Source organism: Nanorana parkeri, unplaced genomic scaffold (assembly GCF_000935625.1).
Source record: "Nanorana parkeri isolate BGI_ZX_2015 unplaced genomic scaffold, ASM93562v1 scaffold739, whole genome shotgun sequence".
NCBI lineage: Eukaryota > Metazoa > Chordata > Amphibia > Anura > Dicroglossidae > Nanorana > Nanorana parkeri.
Window position 1 is genome coordinate 205,673 of NW_017307007.1, and position 25,492 is coordinate 231,164.

The following is a 25,492-nucleotide window of genomic DNA, read 5'->3' on the forward strand; positions in this document are numbered from 1 at the left end:
TATATATACATATACATATACATACACACATATACACACACACACACACACACACACACACACACACACACACACACACATACATACACACACACGCTTTAACAATATACATTTGCTCATTATATTCCTTGAAAAACACAGATATATTCTTAATGTATCTAAACCCAAAAACAAACATTTTATATATTGCATGTGATTGCTGCATTCGTTTTATTTCCACCTAGTAATTCTGTGAATAACACTTTGTCCTAGGGCAGCTACGTTCACTCACTCCACTGTATCTATATAGGGAGCCATGGCTGTTACTAGGCTGCTCTGCTAATCTGGACAGCTAACCTGCCTCCACTCATTATTTCCATGATGTGGGGTGTGGAATTATGAGGCACTCTTTGTAGTTCAGATAAAGGAGATGGGGAAAAACAGATATGATTGTCTGATATGTTAGTTTAGTTCCCAAGGAGTTACAAAACCACTGGAATTCTGCAAAGATAGACTAATGTTTCAGTACTTGCTGAAATTGCTGTAAGCCTGCAAAATAAAACTAATGCAGCCCCCCATCTAAGGACTGGTACGCTGCAGTATGTTTTGTATTTGATATACTTTATTTCAGATAAAGAATTTCATATCCATTTTAATATGTTTGTGCAGACAATACGTAGTGAATACTTTTTACTCGAACTCCTCCAAACACATGGAAAGAACTCTGTTCAGCTCCTACAACATTTTATCTTCACATTAATAGAAGTGCAGTCTCAGCTACAACTTTGGGATTAATCAGCGTTTCATTTCCTGTTCATAAACATTTGACCTCATCCTAACATCATCAGCATGTGGTAGAGGTTTACATTACATTTGGCTACTGTATAGGATGCATCTAAATATAGACACAATAAATATACTGCTAAACATACATTAGAAATGATTCTTGGAGCAGTATGAGGTATAGATTGTGCAATGTGTCATGTCCGATGATAACTTTGATACTTTCCATGTAGGCATATATTTTTCTGCTTAGTTATAAAGATTTTTTTGCCGAGTATGGATGATTTTATAGCCCCAAAACTTTTTTTTTGTGTGAAATCTATGTTTCACAGCACTTTTTATTGCGACCTGTGGTTTCTACACCGCTGCCTTAGTCTAGTTAAAACAACATTGTCTCAGTATTAAACCACCAAGCTGGTTAGCAGCAGCTGCTGAGTACAAAGAGCCTTTGACTTGTAGTGGTCAATTTTTCTGTAGCGTCTTGTTTGTCCTCACAGTATTACTGTGTCTCCGTTTACTGCACTGCAAAAACACTGATCACATAATCTTCGTCTAAGCTGAAAGGACGTTAAGAGCTTTGCTCCCTTCTTTACAAATGAGAAATGTTACGCATGCTCCTTGCAAAGGACCTAATTCCATGCAAAGTTCTTATCAGTTTTATAGGACTAAAATATTGAATGTCGAAGTTACCAGTAAATATGTGGAAGAATCCATAATTGTGCTGAAACCGCAATCTCAGACATTCTGTGTAACTTCACTATACAGCATATTGTTCTATGACAGTGGTGGCGAACCTTGGCACTCCAGCTGTGCCAAAACTACAAGTCCCAACATGCATCTGCCTCTGGGAGTTATGTCTGTGGCTGTCAGAGCCTTGCAATGCCTCATGGGACTTGTAGTTCCAAAACAGCTGGAGTGCCAAGGTTCGCCACCACTGTTCTATGAGATCAGTCATTTAGGGTAAATTGGGGTCAGCGGTGATAATTGGCAGCAGTCTTCTATGATAATATCAACTGCTAGAGCTATACTACATTCATTTTAGCAACCTTCATTTATAACAATCTTTCAAAGCTTTCATATCTATCCACAATGTGTTTCACCCAATCTCATACTAGTTCGCATAAACTTTAGTTTACTGGACAATATATTTAGGTCTGTTTTTGAGACTGAGCCCCTACTGTGTGAGTAATAGCACACTGGTATAGTGGGACTGGTAGCAGCTGCTACCAGGATCATTGCTGAAAGGAAAGAGATCTTACCCTAGTTCAAAAATCACAGTGGGGTAGTGGTTAGCACGTCTAGAACCACTACTGGGGGGGTCCCTGGTTTAAATCCTGGTCAGGATACTATCTGCAAGGAGTTGGCATGTTCTCCCTGTGCTTGGATGGGTTTCCTCCCACACTCCAAAGACATGCTAGTAGGTTAATTGGCTCCTGTCTAAATTTTGCCCTTGCAACTACGCATGTGTGATAGGGACCTTAGATTGTAAGCTCCTTTAGGGCAAGGACTGATGTGAATGCTTTACCATGTAAAGCACTGTATAAATCCTTGGCTCTATATAAATACCAAATAATAAATAAAATAACTTCAGCAATGAAGATCTATTCATGGTGTGACCATGCGCTCTTGGCTTACAAGCTCTCAAGTTTATGGCGTTATTTAAAGCATTTGTGTGTATGGCAGGTGTCAATAAAAAAGATGTTGCAGGGTCTTGGTTCACATTTTCCTTTTGGCCCAAGAGTAGCAAAGCTACTTCCTGGTTTATGTGTGTACAATGTAGTGGTTTGTCTGTCCTGCAGTCTTAGGCCTTCAAAGGGCAGGGACATGAACAAAGACTCCTTATGCTGAACTGCCTTCACAACAGCCAGACTCCCATCAGCTCACTTCCTGGAGTTCAAACAGATTAGCCTAGATAGCAGTTTGCATTAGTCAAGTTGAACCTGATTATATACTTCAGTAGCAATTTGGGCTGCAGGCATGACTCAGAGGGTTCTGCATTACACCTTCTTATGTGTGCTTTACCAGCAAATGCACACCCAAAGTAGCACACTGTATTATTTGGCTTTAAAGTGTAAATTAGAAAAAAAAAAAGGTTGTAGATGCCATCTCTAAAAAGGAAGGAAGGAAATACTTTCCCAGTTGACTCCTAAAATAAAGGTTATGCCCCATAATCTAATAATCTAGCAAAAGACATAAGTCATTGCTGAAGTCATTTTTCCAAAACACTCCTCTGCATACAAAACGCAGCCTATTCTTTGGGGAATACATGACCCGATCGCCCTCTTCTACTCAATTTCTCTGGTAAGCCAATATGAAAAGTGAAATTTTATGGGAAAATGTACGATTTTCTATCAGGTCATCAAATATGAGACATGAGCAACAGCATATTAACAGGAAAACTCAAAGCAGATTATGGCCCCGTTCACACGAGGGTGGTTTCGTCGCGCTGATTTTTCCGCGCTGAAACGCATGCAAATAAAATCCCATACATTCCCATGGGGGGCGTTCACACGGAATCGCGCGTACAAATACGCCTGTTGTTCGAAATAGTCCCTGAGCTTCTTTTGTCACGCTTATCAGCTTGTTTTGCTCCATAGACTTCAATGTAAACGCGCTGATCAGTGAATTTTTGCACGATTTCGTGTGTTTTTTAATGCACGTTTTAGCAGCCGAGCCTGCTTCTCATTGGACAACGGAAAGCGAGCTTCAAAAATGTGCTGACATATGAACAGAAAACACCTGTAATACGCGCTAAAATGCGTATATAAACCATGCAAAAACAGCGTGAAAACAGGCCTGAAACACTGTCACCCTGGTGTGAATGGGGCCTAGGGGCCTGTTTCGTGAAATGTTACATTCACATATTACTATTTGCCCCTCCCATTTAGATTGTAAACTGTCACGGGCAGGGCCCTCCTCCTTACCATCTTGTCTTGATTTGTATTGTAACTGTAATGTCCTCCTTATATTGAAAAGCGCTGCACAAACTGTTGGCGCTATATAATTCGTGTATAATAATATTAATACACTTTTTTTTGCATTATCATTATTATACAGAATTTATATAGTAACAACTGTTTGCACATGGGTGGCCAGTGAACCAATAAATGGCTGTGATTGAGCCGTTACTGGATAGCTCAGATCACAGGAACAATGTTCAAAGCCAATCAGAGTGGCTCTGTACCTTGCGATTGCTGTGAACAGCGATGTGCCAGCATTTACAAACATTCAGCCCATTGACAATGAAGGAAGTGAAGATTGTCATATGCTTTATTTTTTAAAAGGTAGGGGGAGAAGGGGTTTAAAATGCCACTGGCCACCAATAATTGTAGGATTCTTTTTGAAAGGTAAAGAAATAAAAAGGGAAATGGTAAGCAATCCCACATTTTTGGTCATTTAATATAGATCATTTACTATATGGTAAAAAATGGAAACACAGTGGTTGTTAAATACTACCAAAAGAAAGCTCTCTCTCTCTCTCAAAACTGTCAGTCAAACTATTACAGTGCTGAAAACTGATGTGGAATTGATGTGGGCCAATACATAAATTGTGTAGTAAACCCCCCAATTTTTTTTTTATCACAGGCTCTCATATACATTTCTCTGATTAAAGTTGCTCATCATTTCTTGTAAATACATTTCCGTTAATAGTAAATACCTGGTGATCCTGACAGTTACTAGCACTTCCTCAATCCCTATGTCAATGTTCTGCAGGCTGATCTGCAGTCTGCAGCGTTGCCTCTCCTGTCTGTGCATGCCCATGTGTTATATCCTAAACAGCCAAACATTGGCAGGACTTCCTATGTTCCCCCCTTTTAACACAGCCCCATGTGACTGTATGAGCTCCAATTGGCTCGGTGCAGCCAAAAACATAGGATGGAAAAACACAGGAGTGACTTTAGCAAGACACGTTGTCACATGCTGCAGGTTAGCCCCATGCAGTGCAGAGGAAAAGGACACAGATCACCTGATCTGAGTAAAAAAGATTACGGTTATTATTCACAATACAGATTGCCAAATATATGGGTTTACATACATTTTACATCTAAACTCTGGACACAAAACATTTCATTTAAATATAGTCCTCAATGGTCACAAAGGATTTAAATCCACTTTGTGTGCGCCAAATGCTTTTAGAAATCTAGAAATTACTTTCTTGAATTAACACTGACATCATCACTATGCTGCAAATAGACTGTGCATACAGCAGAGCTGTGGGAGGAGCCCAGCAGACCCCATCCACTACAGGCTGCCTGCAGAAAAGTAGAGGTTGGGGCGGATACAAGACCAGTATAGTACCCTGTACCATGAGAGAGAGCAGCAGTGATTGGTCTTTATTACGGGAAGCTCCAGCACAGAGGCAAAAGTTTCACTCTGCACAGATCTGGAAGAAATATTACAAACCTCACCAAGATTGAAGTACGAGTACACATGCCTCTTGTATTTCGACATTATTTATGTACCCAAGAATTCAGCTTTATAACCCCTGTGTTTTTTTAGAAGTTTGTTTAGGATAGGAGTTTTATCCATTTTCTAACAGATGGTTGGCAGCAGATACATTTTGAAACATGGGGTATCTGCATGTCTCACTTTTATCACAAACACAAAAACAGCGGGGTTATTCCTCATGTTAGAATACTGGGGACACCTAAAACACAGGAAAAAGGTGATCTGCAAATCATAAAAGTTGTTTATCCTCCCCACATAACTTACTCCTCTGTTTAATGCAGGAGGCTTGTGTGCATGAGGCCTAGGAATTCTTGCACAACATGGGATCCTTATCAGTGCAAACTGAATAAAACTGAATATTAGAGTGTGTAACTTTTATTTCGGACAGGCAGTGTATATTTTAATAGTTTTGCTATCTGAAATATAGGCAAACATAAGACATGGCATATCTTTACTACCGCACTGAATATATCTTACCCTGCAACACCTTGGTCTGGCACACGTAGAAACTCCAAGCTTGGTTGTTGCTGTTGATTTCTTGCTGAAGCTCCAGCCACTTGTCTTGGCAAAATTGGGTGGTCCATAGAGGGATGGACTGGTTTAGGGTTGCTGCTATTTTGCCTTCCAGGTTTCTGTTGCTGATGCCCATACATGGAACCCTGTATTACCCCATTTTGATGAGACCCTGTAAATCATAAAAAAGAGAACATTACTGCAATTAGATGATGTAATATGACATTGATTTCCAATAATGCTGCAATATACAACAGAGCCTCCATTAAGACAAATGTTAATGTTTTTTTCAGACATTTTGCATTCAGATACATTTTATTTATGTAACTAATCTGACAACTGGCTGAATTTACAAAGCAGCTTAGCAGGTATATTTCACTTCTAAGATCATTTTCCTGAAGTAACTTTGGAAGATTTTTTAATATTAAATGTTTTCTGTACTGAATTTCCACTTTAGTGCCTCTCCTTTTATTACACTACATTAACTATACTACATTATTTAGTGCCTCTCCTTTTATTACACTGCATTAACCTACCTTAATGAACAATTGCTGCAATAAGATGGATTAATATGTCTCACAGCCATTTTTTAATGGATTAGGCCCTTTTCACATGGTTGCGCTGATCAAAACTACTTTTCAGGCAGATATAAAATTGGACAATTTTTCAGGCAGCTATGATCGCATATGAACGCAATGCTATGTTGGGCAGGCGGATGTAAATGGACACACATCTGTCTAGTGTGTTTAGGTCAGAAAAGAGTTTTCTGGACCCAATCATTATAGATGGGAGGTAACAGGATATAAAACGAACATGCGTCTGTTTACATGTGCCTGCCCATAGACCTAACATGGGTCTGTTTAGTTTAGTTTTGCGGTGGAGAAAAAAAAAACTGAATGGACATAAATATCACAAAAGTGACCTCTGTTTCGTAGTGCTCTGATCAGCAGAATATCCCCTGCATGCACAGATCCCCTGCTGATCAGAGAGGACGGGTGTCTGTGTGAAAGGGGCCTTACAGAGTCTCTCTTTCGGCCACGGATAGGCAGATGTCGAAAATATTGAGCAAGCCCAGAAGTTCTGAATGCACAACTGGCCCTGGAGGGAAAAAAAAAACTATTTGCAGGACTCCTCAGGATCCTAATAAGGAATAAACGCCTTATTTTTTTTAGATTTGTGATGGAAGCGATACATGTTTTTAAAGTGCAATTCCAAATTTGCAGCCAAACTGTAATAACACCTACCTACTTCACATTTGTTCCATGTTCCTATTTACGTAGCATAGCTTGAAAAAAATATTACAAATTGTTGCTTACTTTCCTACTTTTCTGAAAACTCCACAACCGAAAAATTCTAGTTAGCATCCCTTTCTATGTAATGCTTATGAGAGGGTGGGGAGTTGTGTTTGTTACCACAGTGCTTAATTTTAGTCACAGCCTTGTGGTACTTATCATGCGATACGCGTGGTGTGTGGCATCTCCATGCACAATACTACTACTATCTCCAATCTGTCTGCAATTGCCTAGCTGGACTGTGGGCTTCCATATGTGTATTTTGAGGGACCGTCTTTAAAAAATTATATATATATATAATCATATTTAGGTATTTAAGATAAAACAAAAAAAATAATTTTGTTCAGCACATAAAACACATAATTGGATATATATGAAAAATATTTGACATTCCCTTTACAGTATTTGTATACTATTTTAATGGAAATCTCTGAGAGGTCAGCATGACTGTTAGTACAAGTACTGTACCTGGTGGTGGTGGAGCAGCTCTGCTTGGATAAGACTTGGCTTTGTTTGTGTTATTTCTTCCATCAGCAATATTTCTCCTGGTGGGCCCTAGAACACAAAAGGAACAAATCAACAAAGACAGAAAGGGATCCTCTACAGAGACTGTGTAGGCTTATGGCACAGAGGAAAAGGAGGCGTTTATCAATGGGCACAGTGGACTTTTTCTCAGGATAAGGGTTTGGGTGAAAATGGTTTACAGTAATCAACTTCGTTATTAGAAAAAATTTAAGTTAACCTATTTTGATGTGGACCCAGGGCCAGATTTACTCTCTCTACTGCCCGAAGGCCAGGTTCCTCAATGCGCCCCCCTCCCCGTCAGTGAAAGGGGCTTTTATCCAACAATGCTGCCCCTCTACTCCTTGCTTTAACACTGCATGGAAACATCAGCATCTTTTACATGCAGCGTTAAAGCCTTTAATCACGGCAGAGCTGCAGGTGATGCACATGGATTTCATTAATAAGCCGCCACTTGCTTACTGACAGCTTGTCAGTCTATTAAATAGAGCCCATTAAATCTCTATCACCTCCGCAGTGATTAAAGGAAGAAATACACCCCCCCCACAGAAATACACACACACACACACATTAATGCCCCATTCATACCTGTAAATTTAGGTGTAATTAGGGCTTACAGTGTCAGGAATTTGCAGTTTTCTGCAGCAGGAATCCCTAATCTGGTGTTTACAAGCAGCAGCTGTCACCCATTCAAGTTAATGATCAGGTGACAGCCGCTGCATGTAAATGCTGGCACACGGCATGTAATGGTATGTGATATGATTACATGTCGTTAGAAAATGGTCACTCTCGATGGACGCATTGATCGTGTATCCACAGAGAGTTATTGATTCCTAACCACATGTAATCATTTACCATTAAATGCAGTGTTCTGGCGTTTACATGCAGCGGCTGTCACCTGATCATTAACTTGAACGGGTGACAGCTGCTGCTTGGAAATGCCGGTTTTAAGATTCTGCTCCTCTGCTGACCCTGAGACTACAAACGGCCCAGCCGTCACACATTACATACAATTTGAAAATGTACACAAGACAGATTGTGTGAAGATGCACTTACTTACCTAATCATGGGCAGATGAAATAATTACACAGATTCCTTTTGACATGATTGGAAAATTGAAATGAATCATCACACAATTTACTTTGGGAACATTCTCAGCTCCTTCAGTACATAAGCCTAATTTTTTCACGCATTCCCAGCAATATTGCTGCCCTTGCAATTCAAGCATATTTTTCCTCCTTAGCAATCCATGTTTGCTCTCCTATACCCAACTGTACTAATCCAACTCATAGCAATGCTGCACTTGAAAACTCTTTGACCCTACAAGCTTCTTCAATTACTACATTTACAGTCAAAGCTATGCAACTCCAACCATTTCATAGACCTATGGACATCTTTATGAACTGTGATTAGAGATGTTTATAGTGCCAAAAATGTTGTATAGAAAGGAGGCAAACTGAATGGTACAGGCAGTGCGAGACCACGCACTTTGTGGCTTTACAGATCTATTGTTTGATATAATTTACATAAAATGAGAATATTGTGAGGGCACAAACATATTCAAAATCATTTTTAACAAGCATAATTTGCCATTGCAAGATCTAATTAGAAAACGGTTGTTGTAAACTAGGAAGATAACTAGGTCGGTCTGTGTGGCCTTTCCACAAATTCAAGTCAGGTTGGCAAACGCATAAAGCAGAATAGTGTAAGCAAATTGGAGGAATTTATCAAAACTGGAGCAGACAAAATCTGGAGAAGCTGTGCACAGCAACCAAAAAGCTCCTCGCTTTCATTTTCAAATCTTAACTGAACAAACTGAAGCAAGATGCCGATTGGTTGTCGTGGGCAACTGCTCCAGATTTTGTCTGCTCCAGTTTTGATAAATTCCCCCCAGTGTATATATCTGCATGTACTTACGGGAGTTCTTTGGAAGGCCTTGACCAATGCTGACCTGTAGCGCTTTATTGCTGTGTTTCAGTATGGCTACATCTCCAAACCCTTGAACAAACTGCACCTGCCGGGCACTGCTTCCTCCACTCCATGGGCCCCAGGATTCTTTCTTTAACTTCATTTCAAGCCTAAATGCAACAGAATTGAAATCAGAAGAAAAATGATGGCACACTTGTTCTTTTAGCAAATTTACCATTTCTATTAGCAGTTAAATTATCCAACATATATAAAAAGACACCCACGTTTAAAGGTGGATCATGAATGCCTTTGTTTATATATCGAAAGAGCTTAAATGAAAGGGCTGGAAGCAAGTGTACTGATATTACCCCTCTTAGGGTAGAAATGTCTGCTAAAGTCACTTTATAGTGTGTGTGTATGGATGTGTTGTTTTTGGTTTTTTTACTGGCTTCATGCTTAAAAATAAAATTTTTAAATACATTTTCTTTTTTAACCCCTTACTGACACAGCTTCAGAAATTTTTTCCGCCTCTGGGGTTCGGCGCAATTTTGCCATTTTTGCTATGTGTTTGTTTAACCATAATTTCCATCTTCCTCATTTATTGCACCTACACATATTATATACAGTTTTTTAAAGGACTAAAATGGGGCTTAAGTTGATGTGACATGTGCATATAAAAATTCTTCTTTTTTTTCAAATAAATAAAAAAAAACAAAAAAACACATTTTTCACAGTTTTGGCAATAATTGTACATAATAAAACTTTTTAAAAATTAAACTAGGGGGTACTAAGGTTTTAAAAAAAAATTATTTACAGGGATTTTAATACTTAGTATTTCCGAGGAGAATACACTATTCTGCTTAGAGATACTTTGTATCAGTTTGTAAACACAGCCGGCTAGCTGTTTACAAAACACTGCTGAAATGCTGCCGGCCGTGTGACTGCCACAGTTCTGCAATCACAGCGATCAGATCTCGCTGTGATCAGAACTGTAACCACCTAATATGAGGGTCTGCCTTGGACCCCATCTACAGCAGTAACCAAATGAGCACTGGTCCCTTTACGGACCAGACCTCATTGTACTGAATGACGATATAAACCCGTCGATCAGTCGTTAACGAACTGAACGATGTGGACGAGAAAATCCCTTCATTGGACAGGAAGAAGTTAAAGAAATATGCATATTTATATATTGTTATGCAATCGGCAGATTGAGCCCCCAGCTTTTTGTTGTTGAAAAACAAATGTTTACAGATTTCAATAACTCAAGAAGATATATACGCAATGAGTCACAGCAGCCTTATCCACCTCACTACACAATTTCTCTGTAGGGCTCCATCGGATGTTTCAATCAGAGACAAAGATTCTGAAAGTACTCTGCTGTACTCTCACAAGAAAATTCATGATACTCTGGAAATCATTTGTACACTATTAAATATCTAAACATAACGAATGTACATATGCCTACGCTAAAAAAAAAAGGAGAGCAACACAAAACCATTACATGTTCTTTTTAAATTCCTATGATGAGCACTTCTTTGACTAGTATCCTTCATCCTGTATGACATACTAAGCTTACTGACATGAGTCCATGGTAAATTGGGAGCTGGCAGAGTTTCCTTACTTCAGTGGAACATAGTCTCTGAATACATAATATTAACACAGAAGCCTCATTGAATTCCCCTTTCATTGAAAATGCTTTAGTGAACCTCTCTAAGATATTAAAAAGGCCTGCATTTCTGTCACTTTTCTTTTTTTTTTTAAATTTTTATTAGATGCACAAATTAAAGTAGACATAAACATGCAATGGTATACGTCAGTACGGTGGTAGAGGACAGAAGAGATAGAATGCATGTAATAGTGGTAACTTATTGGTTTACAACATAGTCAATGTTTTGTAATGTTCACCAACTAAAAGGAGCACTATTTATAATAAACATTAAGTTTGTCATAATGTCAGTGTGTAATTATACATCTTATATGTAAAACTAAAGAACCTGTGAGTCAACCAGCTAGTTTCCAGTGTCATTATTCCAATACCCAGATTATACCAAATGGAGAACTCATGTGCATATGGTAAATATGAGTAATCCATTCACCTTATGTATGTAACTGTTGTATTTGGGGACTTGACCCAGTCTAACCACACTGTATCTAATTTACCAGGGCAGCATTGGGCTTCATAAGTTAATGTACAAGGTTTATCCATATATTGATATTTAGTACATCAATATGTATCCAATTCAGAACTATTGTTTTTCCAGCAAAAGTGGAGTAACCTTAAAAATAATTTCTTGTTCCCAGTATAACCAAAATTCCCAGTGTACCCAAAATTCCCCGTGCAGGTTTGCAGACATTTGGTATTGAAACATTGTCAAAAATAAATTCCATAATCTTTGACCAGTAAGATCTAATTTTGCCACATTCCCATACCATAAGGTTCTTCCACCACTAGACATTTGTGACACAGAGGGGTGTCATTCCTTGACTCAATCAAGTCTAGAGGTCTACCCTTAAGCAAGGACAGAGTAAAATCTAGAGCTCAGTTTTGGATATTTGACTAAAGTACCATGTTTTCTAACTTAGAAGTTTTAAAACATACATCTTGCGTACCAAACTGGACAGAGGCTGTGTGCCTAGGTTGAATGTATTAAAAATACCAGCTACTGGAAATGTTTATTTCTTGTTTCAGGGTAGCAAAAGGATTTAAACATGCCTCGTAATTAACTGTGAAGTACTTATTTTAAACCAGCTTGAGCTAACACAGGCCTAATAAGAATTTAAGGAAATGATCCAATTTTAGATTGAATCAGATAAGGTTATTGGGTGAAATAGATTGAGTGGGTTGTGGGAGAAAGTGTTGGCACTGCTTGTATATGTTCAAGGACATTGTCAGATGTGCCAGTAGTAGTAGGAAATACATTTCAGTGTATGAGATTTGATAGGGTTTTACATGAGGAAACCATGGCTGCCATTCATGGCCACAGATGCATTATTTAGATTGGGAAATAGCCACCAGTGTATGTGCACTATATGAGAGGCATAGTAATAGCTCTGCAGATTAGGTAATCCTTCCTGATCAAGTGGAAGCTGTAGTGTAGCCATGGAGAATCCAAGTGGTTTTGGATTCCATATAAATGTGAGAAAGGAGTTAATTTCCAGAATTTTGTTCTTGTAAATGTATACAGAGTTAGAAAGTATGTACAAAAGCTTTGGGAATTAAATATGTTCTTAAATGTTATGATAGGGCTCAGATTGTGTTCTATAAATTTGGATAATGGGAAATGAATTTCTTTGTGACTTCTTTGCAGATAAAATACGAACTAGTTACCAAAAATGTCATACTAGTTATACGTATGAGCAAAGTAAAGTAATACATAGCAATAAGATTTCAGTTTGCTGTTGCCACGAGTCTGCTAGGCGAATGCATGATCTGGACAATCTATAAATCACACATCTGGAAATGAGTTCCACTGCAAACATTAGATTACATTGGGTGGACATATTATCATATATGATCCAGTTTAACCGTAAAGTGGAAAAAAAAGGAGAAATGTCATCCTTAGAAACCCTAGTTAAATTATAGGAAGGCAAAACAATCCTAAACAAATCATGCTTGCTTTGACAAGGAAATCAAATGTCCTTTCTGACTCAAAGTGGCTATCAGATAACTCCCTGCATCCAGATACACCTATATTTATTTAAAAAAAGGTAGCGATTATTTTTTAATACAGTATGTGGCCCTTTATGCTAGAACCAGTTCGTGTGGAGGACTATTCCCATATATGCAGATCAGGAGTTTTTACTGTTTTCATTTTATTATTGTACCTGTATCCCTTTTGCAAATTTCTCCTCACTTGCTGTCTGGTGAAACGATTTGTAACTGTGACAGTAAGTGAGTAGAAATCTCTCTGTATCCAAAGCCTTTTTTAAAAAAAATTTGGATTACAAAAACATATCAACTTGCTGAACTTTAGTGGTACCATTAAATTTCAGCATGTTGATATGTTTTTCAAATTCTATATATTTTTAGTTATAAAAGAAAAAAAATGAAAAATCTTCCAATAGGAGGTGTCACTGTCCAAGAGTGCACTCCCTTCCTTTGGAGAGATCTTTTCTAATTTCCTGTTGTGTCTGAACACAGGAATTGAAGGCCAATCTTCCTAATTGCACACAATCAGCAAAACCTAAGAGGGTTTCTTTTAGCTATTCCTCCCTCTATCCAAAACTTTTACGGTTTTATGGGGAGGTGTTGAATGTTATGGTTAGCCTTCGTTTATTGCTCCCTGCTAGTCCATGCTTCTGTGGTTATTATATTGGACGTAGAAGCTACTCACGTATTATTGAACTTCAGAGGTAGTTTTCTTTGGGTCTTCTCTTCGTAGTGCTTGGATAAAAGGCTTATGAATTCTGTCTTGAACAGTGATTCCAGCAGACTGTCATACTCTTGCTCATGGAGAATGAAAAAGTCATCCTGAAATGTGCTATAAAAATGAGAAATCAAACACTTTGAAACACTTATGCCAAATCCTGGATATTACTGAGGTCAGAGGAAATATTTTCAGCAAGCACACATTTTGAATTATTATTTTAAAGTTTGTGCAAAAAAAGTAAATTTTAAAGTGACCTTTACTTCTACTCTGTGAACTAAGGAGGTTGCCACTACTAAAATCCTAAAAATGCCAGCTGCCCGGCTATCTCTGTCCTCAATACTTTGACATAGATTGCAATGAAGCTGAAGGATCAGCATGAAACCCATGATACAAGTATTGTCATAAACAGAGGTCAGCAATGGGAGTTTTAAAACTTCCTTACTACATAGTTTCTTTAAATACTCAATCTTTGACGGACATCTGTTTATCTAGATTGTCTAATACTACAATTCACAATGTCTCCTTTACTATATAATATTCAGACACACTGCCTACACTCATTTATATATACTTCAAACAAATTGGTATATGATCTGTGATTGGCTGTAATGTTACAATGAGTCATCGACTGACAGCTATCGCTGGGAAAAGTCTGGGAAAGCTTTTGTATTTAGCAACCTTTTTTTGTTTAAGTATAAAATCTTAAATGGCAGAAGAATGAGAAGGAAACACAATGACTTTCCTAGATTCTTCTGCCCTTCTGTAGACTTTTCCTTGGATCTCAGCTGAGATTTACTCATGGTTACAGGACTACAATGTCTTACAGATGTTTCACTTTGCAGAATAGTTTTCAAAGACAACATTACCGTTAAAAGACTGTCTGATCTTGTGCCCTAAAAACTTTTGGAATATCAAATTTTTTAAGTTCCAAAAAGTGAAGCAAATGATATATTTTTAAATGTTGAACTTATCATCAAAAACAAGATTATTGAATGAAAAAACAACTTTTATTTATTGCAACTTGAGAGAAAAAGTGTTCGGCCATAAATACGTATATCTGTCGCTAGTCATTTATATCACATGTTTAAAAGTCCTCAAGACAAACTAGGGAGATCAGCATTTCTCTGATTGCAGGGAAATTGCCAAGATGGCTGTGTCTGTCCAATCCAGTGCTAGAAGCTGTCACTTCCTTGATTACTGGCAGTGATGCTAGGTCCATGGCAGAGAATACCTCTACATATCACACACAGTGATGTGCCTACCCTGGAATTAGGACTTCTTGAGAAGTCATGGCAACAATGGTAACATCAATCACCTAGTAGGACCCTCTGCTGTAACAGGTAATACACATCCATCTAGGGAACTATTGAGCAAGTGCATCAAGGGAAATCCAAACGGGAAACTATAATATTTTAATTAGAATGCATTGGATTGCCTACAGTGTCAGTAAATGGAAATGGAAGACAATTGGCAGTGATTCTATAAAGCATTTGTGACAGTTTTACGGTGGTGTGATCATATTAGAAAGGGCTGCACCTAATTCTAAGTGAGACCTGCACACGTCTGCAACAGATGATTCGGGTATTTTGTATTTGCGACACTTCATTGCGGTACATCTTATTAGCAACACGGCTCTGACAAACCCATTAAGAAATATTGCAATTGCTGAGGTAAAGAAACTGCCATTAAACAACACCAATGTCAAGTTGGTATTATTTACTTTGTTATTTAAAACCTCCCTCTTTGCTGCATAGCACCATTGGTTACTAAGACGCAGGTGGCTGCCATTGTCCTAGAAAGCAATAACATGGGGCGAACATACTAAAATATAGTATGTTAGTCCTTAGACTGACAGTGGGTAAGCATGATGGATGATGCTGACAGACCAGTTCCCAATGAGGTCTGTCCTCCCTGTAATTGACAGCGGGCGGCAGTGGGCAGACTCCATAGCCATTAGTGGGCTGTCTAGTGGCTACGAAATCCTCCCAATGCTGTCCAATGTCAATTACAAGGGAGGAAAACCTGATGGGAAAAACAGTCTCTCAGCATCACCCATCAGGCTTCACCCACTGTGACTCCAAGGGGAAGTGGCTCTGATGGAGAACTGGTGCCTTAACGTAGACCTTCAGGCTCTGCACAATCAACAGCTCAACTTTTTTGGGGGCTCAGTGATGCTGTGATTTTATCAGGCTTAGCATTACTGAGCTGCAGTGAGTACAAAGTGTCTGGTATATTGCATGGACACTCTGACCTCAGTGCTGCCTCCTACCATACCCCCATGCAACTTGTTCATATACATGTTTCAGTCAAGTGCATGAATCTGTCATAAATAGTGTCATTTGCTGCTTGAACGGGAGATGCATTTCTTATGAGTGTCTACTACACTCTCAAATTTAAGGGGTTATTTTTTTTTTTTTACTATCCAGTAATAAATGAGGAAATGCATGAAAGTATAATGAAATCTGCAGCTTTTCCCTATATCAAGTAGCACACCTGCATATTTTACGACAAAAAGCTGTATCTATAGATTTGAGTTTGTATCATGTAGAAAGCAGATTAGGAGCTGATGAAGAAAGAGTGACAATTATATTTCTAACAGCATTAAAAACACACAGATGCCTTATTGAAGTTTGCTGATTGTATTAAAACTAGATTACTAAATGTGCCTTACACCAGTTGAAGCATTACTATAAACCATTATGCTTTTGATACTAGCATATGTCATCACTGTGACTATTAGCATATGACTGATGTGAGAAGGTGCAGCAGCAGATTTCAGTTCAGACAATACACCATTGCCTCTACTAGAGCCAGATGGAGCACACTGAAGCAGGTGCAGTGTGCAGTCTGATGAGCCTGGTGACAGCTCTGTTTATATTGGATTCACTTCCAGTCAGCATCTGGTAAGTAACGGAGCATCTCCTAGAGAGAAGCAGGATTGCTGTCTGATGGGCTCATTTGAACATTTTTGCTTGGTAAATCTCTTTTATCATCTTCAAAATGATGTTGTAAAAACAGACTAAGCATCTTAAAGTGAATGTTACCCTATGTTTTTTTTGCTGTAATATGTTTGTTTAGCCTTAAAAAAAAGACAACTTTTTCAAGTACTCCCTCCATTAGAAGTACCTAGTTGACCTTGTCAGTCCCCCTTCATTCTTGATCTAAACTGACCATGCCAAGCAAAGAAGCAGATCCGTTCTTGCGTGGTCAGTTTGCGTGCCAGTGCTTCCTGTTTGGAAGTACAGGATGCTGCACAGAAGTATAGCGTTTCAAAAGACTATAGAACCTGCCACAGCATGTGGAAGTAATTACTTCTACTAGAAAGTGGACAGCTGGGAGGACAAATGTAAACAAACTCCCAGCTGCTGTTTGTGTACATGCGGACATACACCGGTGGAAGCAAAAGGGTTAAAGACAAACTTTTTTTGTAGTTTTGGATAGAATAGGGAAGGGTTAAAATCCCTATCATGTTTTGAAGTAAACCCTATGTGAAGGCTTGTGTTGGCAGGCTTTTTGTTCATGTCACAACTTTTCTCCCCTTAACAAGCCTTGTGGAATGCAAAAGAAGCTTGAATTAGGTGCTATTCAGGTCAACAGGAGGTCAACTGCTGATCCAATGCAATGTCATTGAACTGTGAATGATCTCAGAAAATGTTTTAAACTAATGTCAAAAGCTGCATTTGCCAATTGACATAAGCCCATAGACAGTTGTCACCGCAAAGTGTCTCCATTGGAAAACTTTCAAAAGTTTGAGTTTTCCCCCACTTTCAAACCTGGCGAAAAAAGTTACTAGAATAGAAAGGGTTAATCTTCCCAGTGGAAACACAGCATGCACTAAAGCGTGGTTGGGTTAATAACCCTTCCATAGCAAAAATAAAGGTTTTGGCTTTAGATACACTTTTAACTCAAGAAAGGGTGAGTGTGTCCAAAACCGTTTGGTTACTTCTGATTTGGATAATTCTATTTGAACACACCGTCAGAGTAGGAAGGAAACAGTAAATTTTCCACAAGAAAGAAGGTCAAACATTTTTAACAACGCATACAGTTCATGGCTTATAACTTCCACCTTTAGAAATAGACACTGACCTTAGAGAGACGGAAAGAATACGTTCAATGTCGATCTTTTTTTTAATAACTTCCTTCACTATTCCCTTTTCTGGACCCTGTTTAATTTTTTCCCGTCCAATGAGGTACACAGATTTCGGGGTTAGTATAAGGTCCCTTTTTATGCTCTGGAAAACAGATGGAAAGAAACTTCTAATACGTATCATTCATAAACTTACCAAGTCAAACGGTCAATAGCTGTGACTTAACTCCCAGCATACAGCTCATTGGCAACAGACTCATTCCTAGCAGAGGAGAGGTGTTTATTACCAACGTATTAAAACAGGGGTAGCCAAACTTCGCCCGCCAGCTGTGGTCAAACTACAAATCCAATCATGCATCTGCCTCTGGAAGCCATGTCTGTGGCTGTCAGAGTCTTTTAGTGCCTTATAGTGCTTGTAGTTATGCAATTATGCTAGCCGTACACATGGCAAATGTTAACAAGTTTAACCGCAATCAACCAAAAACAACAAAACAGATAAGAGGTAACCTGCCAACAAAACTTGAATCATTTTACAGTTTTGCCAGAAGTGGATGGCTTTGCCAAGCTGTTTAATTTGTTTCTGCCATTAAAAGTGTACAAGGTTGACGTGTGTATGGCCAGCAGTATAACTTATTATCATGCAAAAGGTCTGCATTAAGCTTCACCTTCCAGGGCGTTATATAAATGGTGATCTAGGGGGGTTTACAGGTGACATCTGTCATGAAAGATGTGTGACAGGTATTATATGTTAAGTTTCAGCTTTTCTTTCAAATACAAATCTACAATGGTCAGAGTAATGTGACAGGTCTGTTATAATTGAACATGCAAAACCATGCGTTGTTTTTATAGTTGCAACATTTAAGTGAATGAACTCAGTTCATTCAACAATGTTCTCAGTTGTTTTACACCATCTCCTTAAGAGCTGCAAAGGGTTTTTGACTGAACTCTTTGCACCATTATACCCAACGACTTTCTCAGTTGGCAGTAACCGGTCTGGAAACTGCAAAAAGGAGAGCAAACAGATTTAAGCTAGGACACAGCTCTCTGCGGCTGTAGATAATACAACCAGTCCTGTGTCCTGTGCTTTCTCTCAGATGCTGTCAATCTAGCTGGTCACTCCTTACATCAAGAGTTTGCTTGATCCTTCGCTGCTAGGGATGCTTTTTTAGAGTTTTATCCCTTCATCAGCCCAAAAACCCACTGATCTTATTTTCTTCTTATAGTGTAAGGTTAATTAGCACTGCACTTGGTTAAACTTGTTTCCTAGATTAATTACAAATATTGTTTATTGCTTAGAATTGTATTTATAGTTTGTTTATTAACTGATGTAATTCTATCAGTTTAAGCACTTCAAGGATTATTTTTTAAGGATCATAGATCTTATTTAATTGTATATGTATCTGTTTAAAGTTGTTTTTGTTGTTATTATTGGTATTAGTGAATAAAATACAATTAAAAACTAGCGCAATTTATATTTGAAATTTGTGAAAAATCAACTTAAAGATCTATTATTTCTGTATTCACATTGTTAGGTTGAAAAGAGACACAATTCCATTGAGTATTGTTTAGTTGGAGTCATATGTATGGCTGATGAAGGAATGCAACACCAAAATGTCAGAAAACTGTTGACGTAAGGAGTGAGCTGTATGATTGACAGCATTCAGGTGAACGCACAGGATTGGTTGTATTATCTGGAGTTGTAATGTGCACCATCCCATATTCTTAGTGCGGCCCAGAACAACACAGCTCGGCACTGCCCTGGAAGAGTAAGAGAGGCCGGACTCCAGCAGATAAGCAGTTACACTTGTTTTTAAAAGTGGGTCTGTTACTAATGTTTATATCTTCATTAAATTGGAACTCTGCACTATGCTGGTGTGCGGAGGTGTTCTAGTGTTTGTCTTTTATTGTCTGAAACGCTCCCCCAGGCCACTTGCCGTAAGGCACAATTGGTTAAAAGGAGTTTTATTACACTGGGTTTACAATTCTTGATTCATTATTTTAATTGAATACATATCATTAGAGGCAATTCTATTTAAGTAGTATCTGGCCAACATAATTTGGTGATAATGATTTCACACAGATTTATACAAAGACTCAATTATCTTTAAGCCCCCAAAAGGTGTTGTGTGCTTTAAAGCAGCTTATTAAAATTATTTTCCCCTACAGTTTTGTGGCTGTTGAAGCCAGCAAATAAATAAGCCCATGCACACAGAAATGTAGAGGTAGGAGACTAGAACCTTGTCAAGTGACCAATTTGAACCATCACCAGGATCAGCTTAAACAAAAGGTGAAACTTAAGGCAGAAACTTTACAGTATGGTTATGGCACATAGCACTGGGATCAGTAAATAATATAATAAGCTAAATATTATTTTACATCAGAAAACAAGAATCGGGGTAGTACATTCAGATAAACATGGGCACAAAAACATACAAAACATATATGTCACTTATTGGCTAAGCTCGCCAGTTGGTCTACTTTTATTAGTTGAACTTACTTTTGATCTGCGGTCATACTTGGTAACAGTGTCTGCAAAGTCAACTTTTTCCCGCTTTCCCAAAAATTGTCGAAGCTCTGGATGTTCCTCCATACCAATGTAATCTCCAATAAAATTCCGATTAATGCTATTGCGTCTTCTTTCTTTTTTGTTTAGGAAAAGATCAGAGGCTGGAACAGTTTACAGATAAATTAGAGACATACTAGCGACAATGATAAAGAAAAACAAACAAAAAAAAACAAACACCTTTTAGGCTGGGAAAGTGGAAGACAAAATAATATTTACCAAGAGCCTGAAACTACAGCAACAAAACTTGCATGCAATAGAATGCCTATGTTTATATTTATCAGACTTCCTCACCACAGGTTAACATTCAGATAATCCTTCTCTATTTACCTTGGAAGCACGTAGCCAATGTGCTGTGTGCTACGTACCATCAGGAACATTATATCCAGGCCATTTGTGTGCACTTTCATGTTTGCAGGACTTCTACAAAGTACTCTGGTTTTCTACCACAACCCCAAAACATAAATGTAGGCTAACTGTGCCTGAATAAACAGGCCTTGATTGTGTATGTATGTGCCTATACAAGTAAGGTATGCACATTAGATCATAAATCATACTGGTAAATTATATAGGAGTCTATCTGCCTACACATATGACAAGTCAGCCTCTTTCATACCTTGTTCTCGCATTTCCACATACTTCTTCCGGGCTACATACTTCCTCCAGGCTTTCTGAATTGTTCGAGCATAGCCATCATACTTCCGCTCACGCATCTCCTCCAAAAGAAATAGCTGCACATGATGAAAAAAAAGTGATCACATTAACACCCAGAATGTAAACATGTCAATATTGGCCTAATATACAGGAATATGGTAGGTCTGCATACATATTGTGCTCGTGGTGAATCATTGACACCTATTTTATATATAGCACAAAACTGTAAAAGCTTGAAATAGCAGCATGAGGACTTATACAGACAGTTATTTTTTTTATTTTACATTATTACAAGCATGGTTTGTCTTTTCGAATATCTAGAACTGTGAAGTGTACACCGATCTGCCAAAACATTATAACCACCCTCCTAATATTGAGTAGGTCTCCCTTTTCCTGACCCATCGAGGCATGGACTCCACTAGACCTCTGGATGTATGCTGTGGTATCTGGCACCAACCGTCAGTAGCAGATCCTTTAAATCCTCTTTGTTATCGAAGTGGGGCCTCCATGGATTGGACTTGTTTTTCCAGCATATCCCACAGATGTACCATTGGATTGAAAACTGGAGAATTTGGAGGCCAAGTCAACACCTCAAGCTCGTTACCCTTCTTGAACCATTTTTGCGGCATGGCAGGTTGCATTATACGGCTGAAAGAGGCCACTGCCATAAGGGAATTCGGTTACCATGAAGTGGTGTACTTGGTCAGCAACAATGTTTAGGTACATGGCACGTATCAAAGTAACATTCACATGAATAGCAGTACCCAAGGTTTCCCAGCAGAGCATTGCCCAAAACATCACATATGCCTCTGCTAGCTTGCCTTTGTCCAATAGTGCATCCTGGTGCCATCTCTTCCCCCGGGTAAGCGACACACACACACGGCCATCCACATGATGTAAAACAAAAAAATTTGATTCGTCAGACCAGGCCACCTTCTTCCATTGCTCCACTTCTGATGCTCACGTACCCATTGTAGGTGGGCACAGGTCAGCATGGGCACCCTGACCAGTTTGCGGCTACGCAGCCCCATACACAACAAACTGTGATGCATTGTGTTTTCAGACACCTTTCTATCAGAACCAGCATCAACTTTTCAGCAATTGGAGCTACAGTAGCTCTTCTACAGGATCAGCCTACACAGGCCAGCCTTCACTGCCCACATGCATCAAAGAGTCTCCCTGTCGCCGGTTCTCCTTTCTTGGACCACTTTTGATAGGTCCTGACTACTGCAAACAGGGAACTTCCCACAAGCGCTGCAGTTTTGGAGTTGCTCTGACCCAGTCATCTAGCCATCACAATTTGGCCCTTCAGGGACAAAATGTTAACTTGCTGCCCAATATATCCCACCCACTTCCTGGTGCCATTATAATGTGATAATCAATGTTATTCACTTCACCTGTCAGTGGTCATAATGTTTTGGCTAATGTGTGTATATATTCTATAGCTTAGAATATTAGACTCCCTCCCAAATGCACCTATTTGGTGGTACCGTTTTCATATGTTATTATAGTTCAGGGTCTATTGTGTAAGCAACTGAGTTGGGGATCAATATTTCCTGATTTTAACACTTTGTGATGTATGCTTTAGTACATTGGTAGGATTAGGCCACTGATCAGCATTACCACACAGTTTTCCACAAAGCAACCGTTAACATTAACTAGGGATGCATTGAAATTTTGGCCACCTAAAACATATCGGTCGAAAATGGCCCTTTTGGAAAAATGCAGAAAGTGTCATCTTTCGGCCGAAATTGCGGTGCATCCCTGGTTTCTCTCCACCCCATTGGGCACTGCTCTGTGTCCCCTCTGACACAGCACAGCGCCCAGCGGGGAGGAGAGAAACGGTCACAGGAGGGCGAACGGTGTGGTGGTGGGGGGGAGGGTGGGGGGTGGAGAGCGATCTTAGTGGCATCTCTCCTCTCGCACCACTCAGCCTCCTGTGACAGAATAGAAGAGCGGTGTGAGGTCGGTGACAGCTGTCAGTGCTGCCACAGGAGGCTGAGCTCTCCTCCCGCAACACCCTGCTCAGCCTCCTGTGAAAGATACAGTTTTGTTAATAGTATTTGAATGCATTTTTAAGATTTGACTCCTGGGTTTAGTGTCACTTTGCTTTTTTTTTTCTACTCGGCTTCAAAGGAGGGACATCTGTAATGTGCTTAACAAACTTTTTTGTTTTGCATTAGCTTGCTGGTTCTTGATTCACAACACAGAAGTTAAAGTAGAATCTGCTTAATGTAGAGGAAACCAGAGTCATTGTATTGTTTGCTGAAGTCATGCTTCCAGCTACATGATATATTAAACAGCAATCGCTAAAGCTAGTGAACTCCTCTAGTGAACCACAGGCTAGCTGGAGCTTAGAGGCATATGAAAGTAGAGTTTATTTCCTATGCTCCTGAGCGCTGTCTAGTGGCCATACTGCTGTACTACATTACATTTACCTTGTAAAGAAGATATACTAAGAACATCGCAGTTTGCCTACATTTGCACAAACCGAACATTCAGAGTTTTGCTGGATTAATGGCTCTGCAAATTGTTCATAAAATCAACCCTTTCGTTTCTGATCAGGTAAAAATCTGATTTATTACCCGCCTGTTTTATTCCCAGCGACACTTTTGCCCCTATTTCTTGCCCTTGTAGCACAAGGCTAGGAGGCAAGGTGATGTCTCCAAAAGCAATAGAAAACAACAGAAGTTCTAACATTCGCCCACTCTATTAAAGTTTTGGATAAATCTGAGCTGGAGCCTATTCTATTCTATGCAGTCTGTTTGCACACAAGTTGATGCAGAAATGTAATTGCGGTAACATGCCTCTGTTATGTGGATTCACTACTGAAAATGGCAAGAATGGCCTTAGTTCTGCTGCAAGGGCTGGTTTTCTGTTTTGTCTGACCATGTACTTACTGTCCAGACATACAATGAAGTGGTGTAGTGTTGTTTAGTTCAGAGTACTCAAATCTACTTCAGTTTCAGCTTTTCATATTTTTTATTATGACAGTTATTTTTCTTTTTAATTAATCTAGAACTGAAAGTCTTCTGCATATGCACAGGGCAAGATTCCAGCAGATCACATTAGCTTACCAGACCACCAAAATTTCTGTATTTTAGAACACATGAACAAATTGCTTTCCAAGCTAAACACAATGGCGGTTGAATCTGGCTCTGGAAAGACCACTCCATCCGCTTATTACATGTACAAATAATGGTGTTCTGTGCTGCACAGGAAATTTCTAGGCCACAAACATTGTGATCAGTAGGGTGTTATACAGAGCTTGTGTTAACGGCTGTCAAGTATTAACTGTTTGCTACCCACATGGAGCCAAGAACTGTGTCCCAATATAAAATAATGTAGAGTGTTGTCAAATTAGGATACATTTAATTAGTCACAATATTTTCATACAAATAGATTTGTGAAAACTGTGTTACACTTGAAAAATAATGAAAAAAAAAAACAAAACAATGTTCCAGTTTTCTTAAATCTGTTATATTAAATGTCTAGTAGAATATTTATATATGTATAGTATAAACAAAGCTTTTTGTGAAAAAATATTTGCTTATGGCACCCTTAAGCCTCCGTGAGAATTACGTTAACAGATATAGTTTTTTGTTCTCGAGATGGCTCTATGCATTTAGCACCTTATCAGTTAGCAGGTTAGCTCTTCTTTACATAACTATGACAAACCCCCTTGTGAGTCAAACCTATTGCTCTGCAAATCAGCAAAGCTCATGCTCCTTGCTGATTTAAGAACTCCGGGGGGCGTGTTGGACCTCTGCATAGATACCACTGCTCCTACAGAGCAAAGGTCCTCCTCTGGTTGGAGACAGGTTTTTCTACTCTGTGGCTGCTTTCAAAAGAAAATGAATGTAAGACTTTGTACACCTTTGGTTTTGATGCATCTAAAATGTATTTAGCCGATTCAAACTGAAAGCTCAGCAGGGCTTTAAGCCCTCTCATCACATGTCACAAAAACTAAAACTAATGTACCATAAATATCCACATCTCAATATGCCAAAGCTGCATTTGAATGGAACAGGCAACAGGAAGCATGCTGTCACTTAGTCAATCATAATTTCAGGTCACGAAGTCCCTTTTTCATAAGCTAAAGAGACTTCAGTAACTAGCTATTAGCAGAGATGTGCTATCCATCAGCATAGTAAAATGGGTAAAATGTTAAATAGCTGCATTATGCATTTGCAAGCAATGCTCATTTCAAAACATGCTACATTTCAATTTGACCTGAGATTTTTTTTATTTTTTATTACTCACAATATTCTTTTGGATATATATATATCTATATATCTATACACACACACACACACACACACACACACACACACACACACACACACACCCTCCTGTTTCATCCATTTTG

The 25,492-nt window shown here is 38.9% G+C and overlaps 1 protein-coding gene across 1 annotated transcript in view; it reads right to left on the bottom strand.

Moving 5' to 3' along the window:
* MYO1E (myosin IE) overlaps positions 1 to 25,492 on the bottom strand; it is a 139,380-nt gene that overhangs the window by 3,452 nt on the left and 110,436 nt on the right. The window contains exons 20-26 of the mRNA XM_018564241.1: positions 21,086 to 21,200; positions 20,404 to 20,573; positions 17,906 to 18,051; positions 13,784 to 13,930; positions 9,456 to 9,616; positions 7,485 to 7,571; positions 5,689 to 5,896 (exon numbers count right to left, since the gene is read on the bottom strand). Of these exons, the coding sequence (XP_018419743.1) occupies positions 5,689 to 5,896; positions 7,485 to 7,571; positions 9,456 to 9,616; positions 13,784 to 13,930; positions 17,906 to 18,051; positions 20,404 to 20,573; positions 21,086 to 21,200 (1,034 nt within the window). The remainder of the gene's footprint in view (positions 1 to 5,688; positions 5,897 to 7,484; positions 7,572 to 9,455; positions 9,617 to 13,783; positions 13,931 to 17,905; positions 18,052 to 20,403; positions 20,574 to 21,085; positions 21,201 to 25,492) is intronic.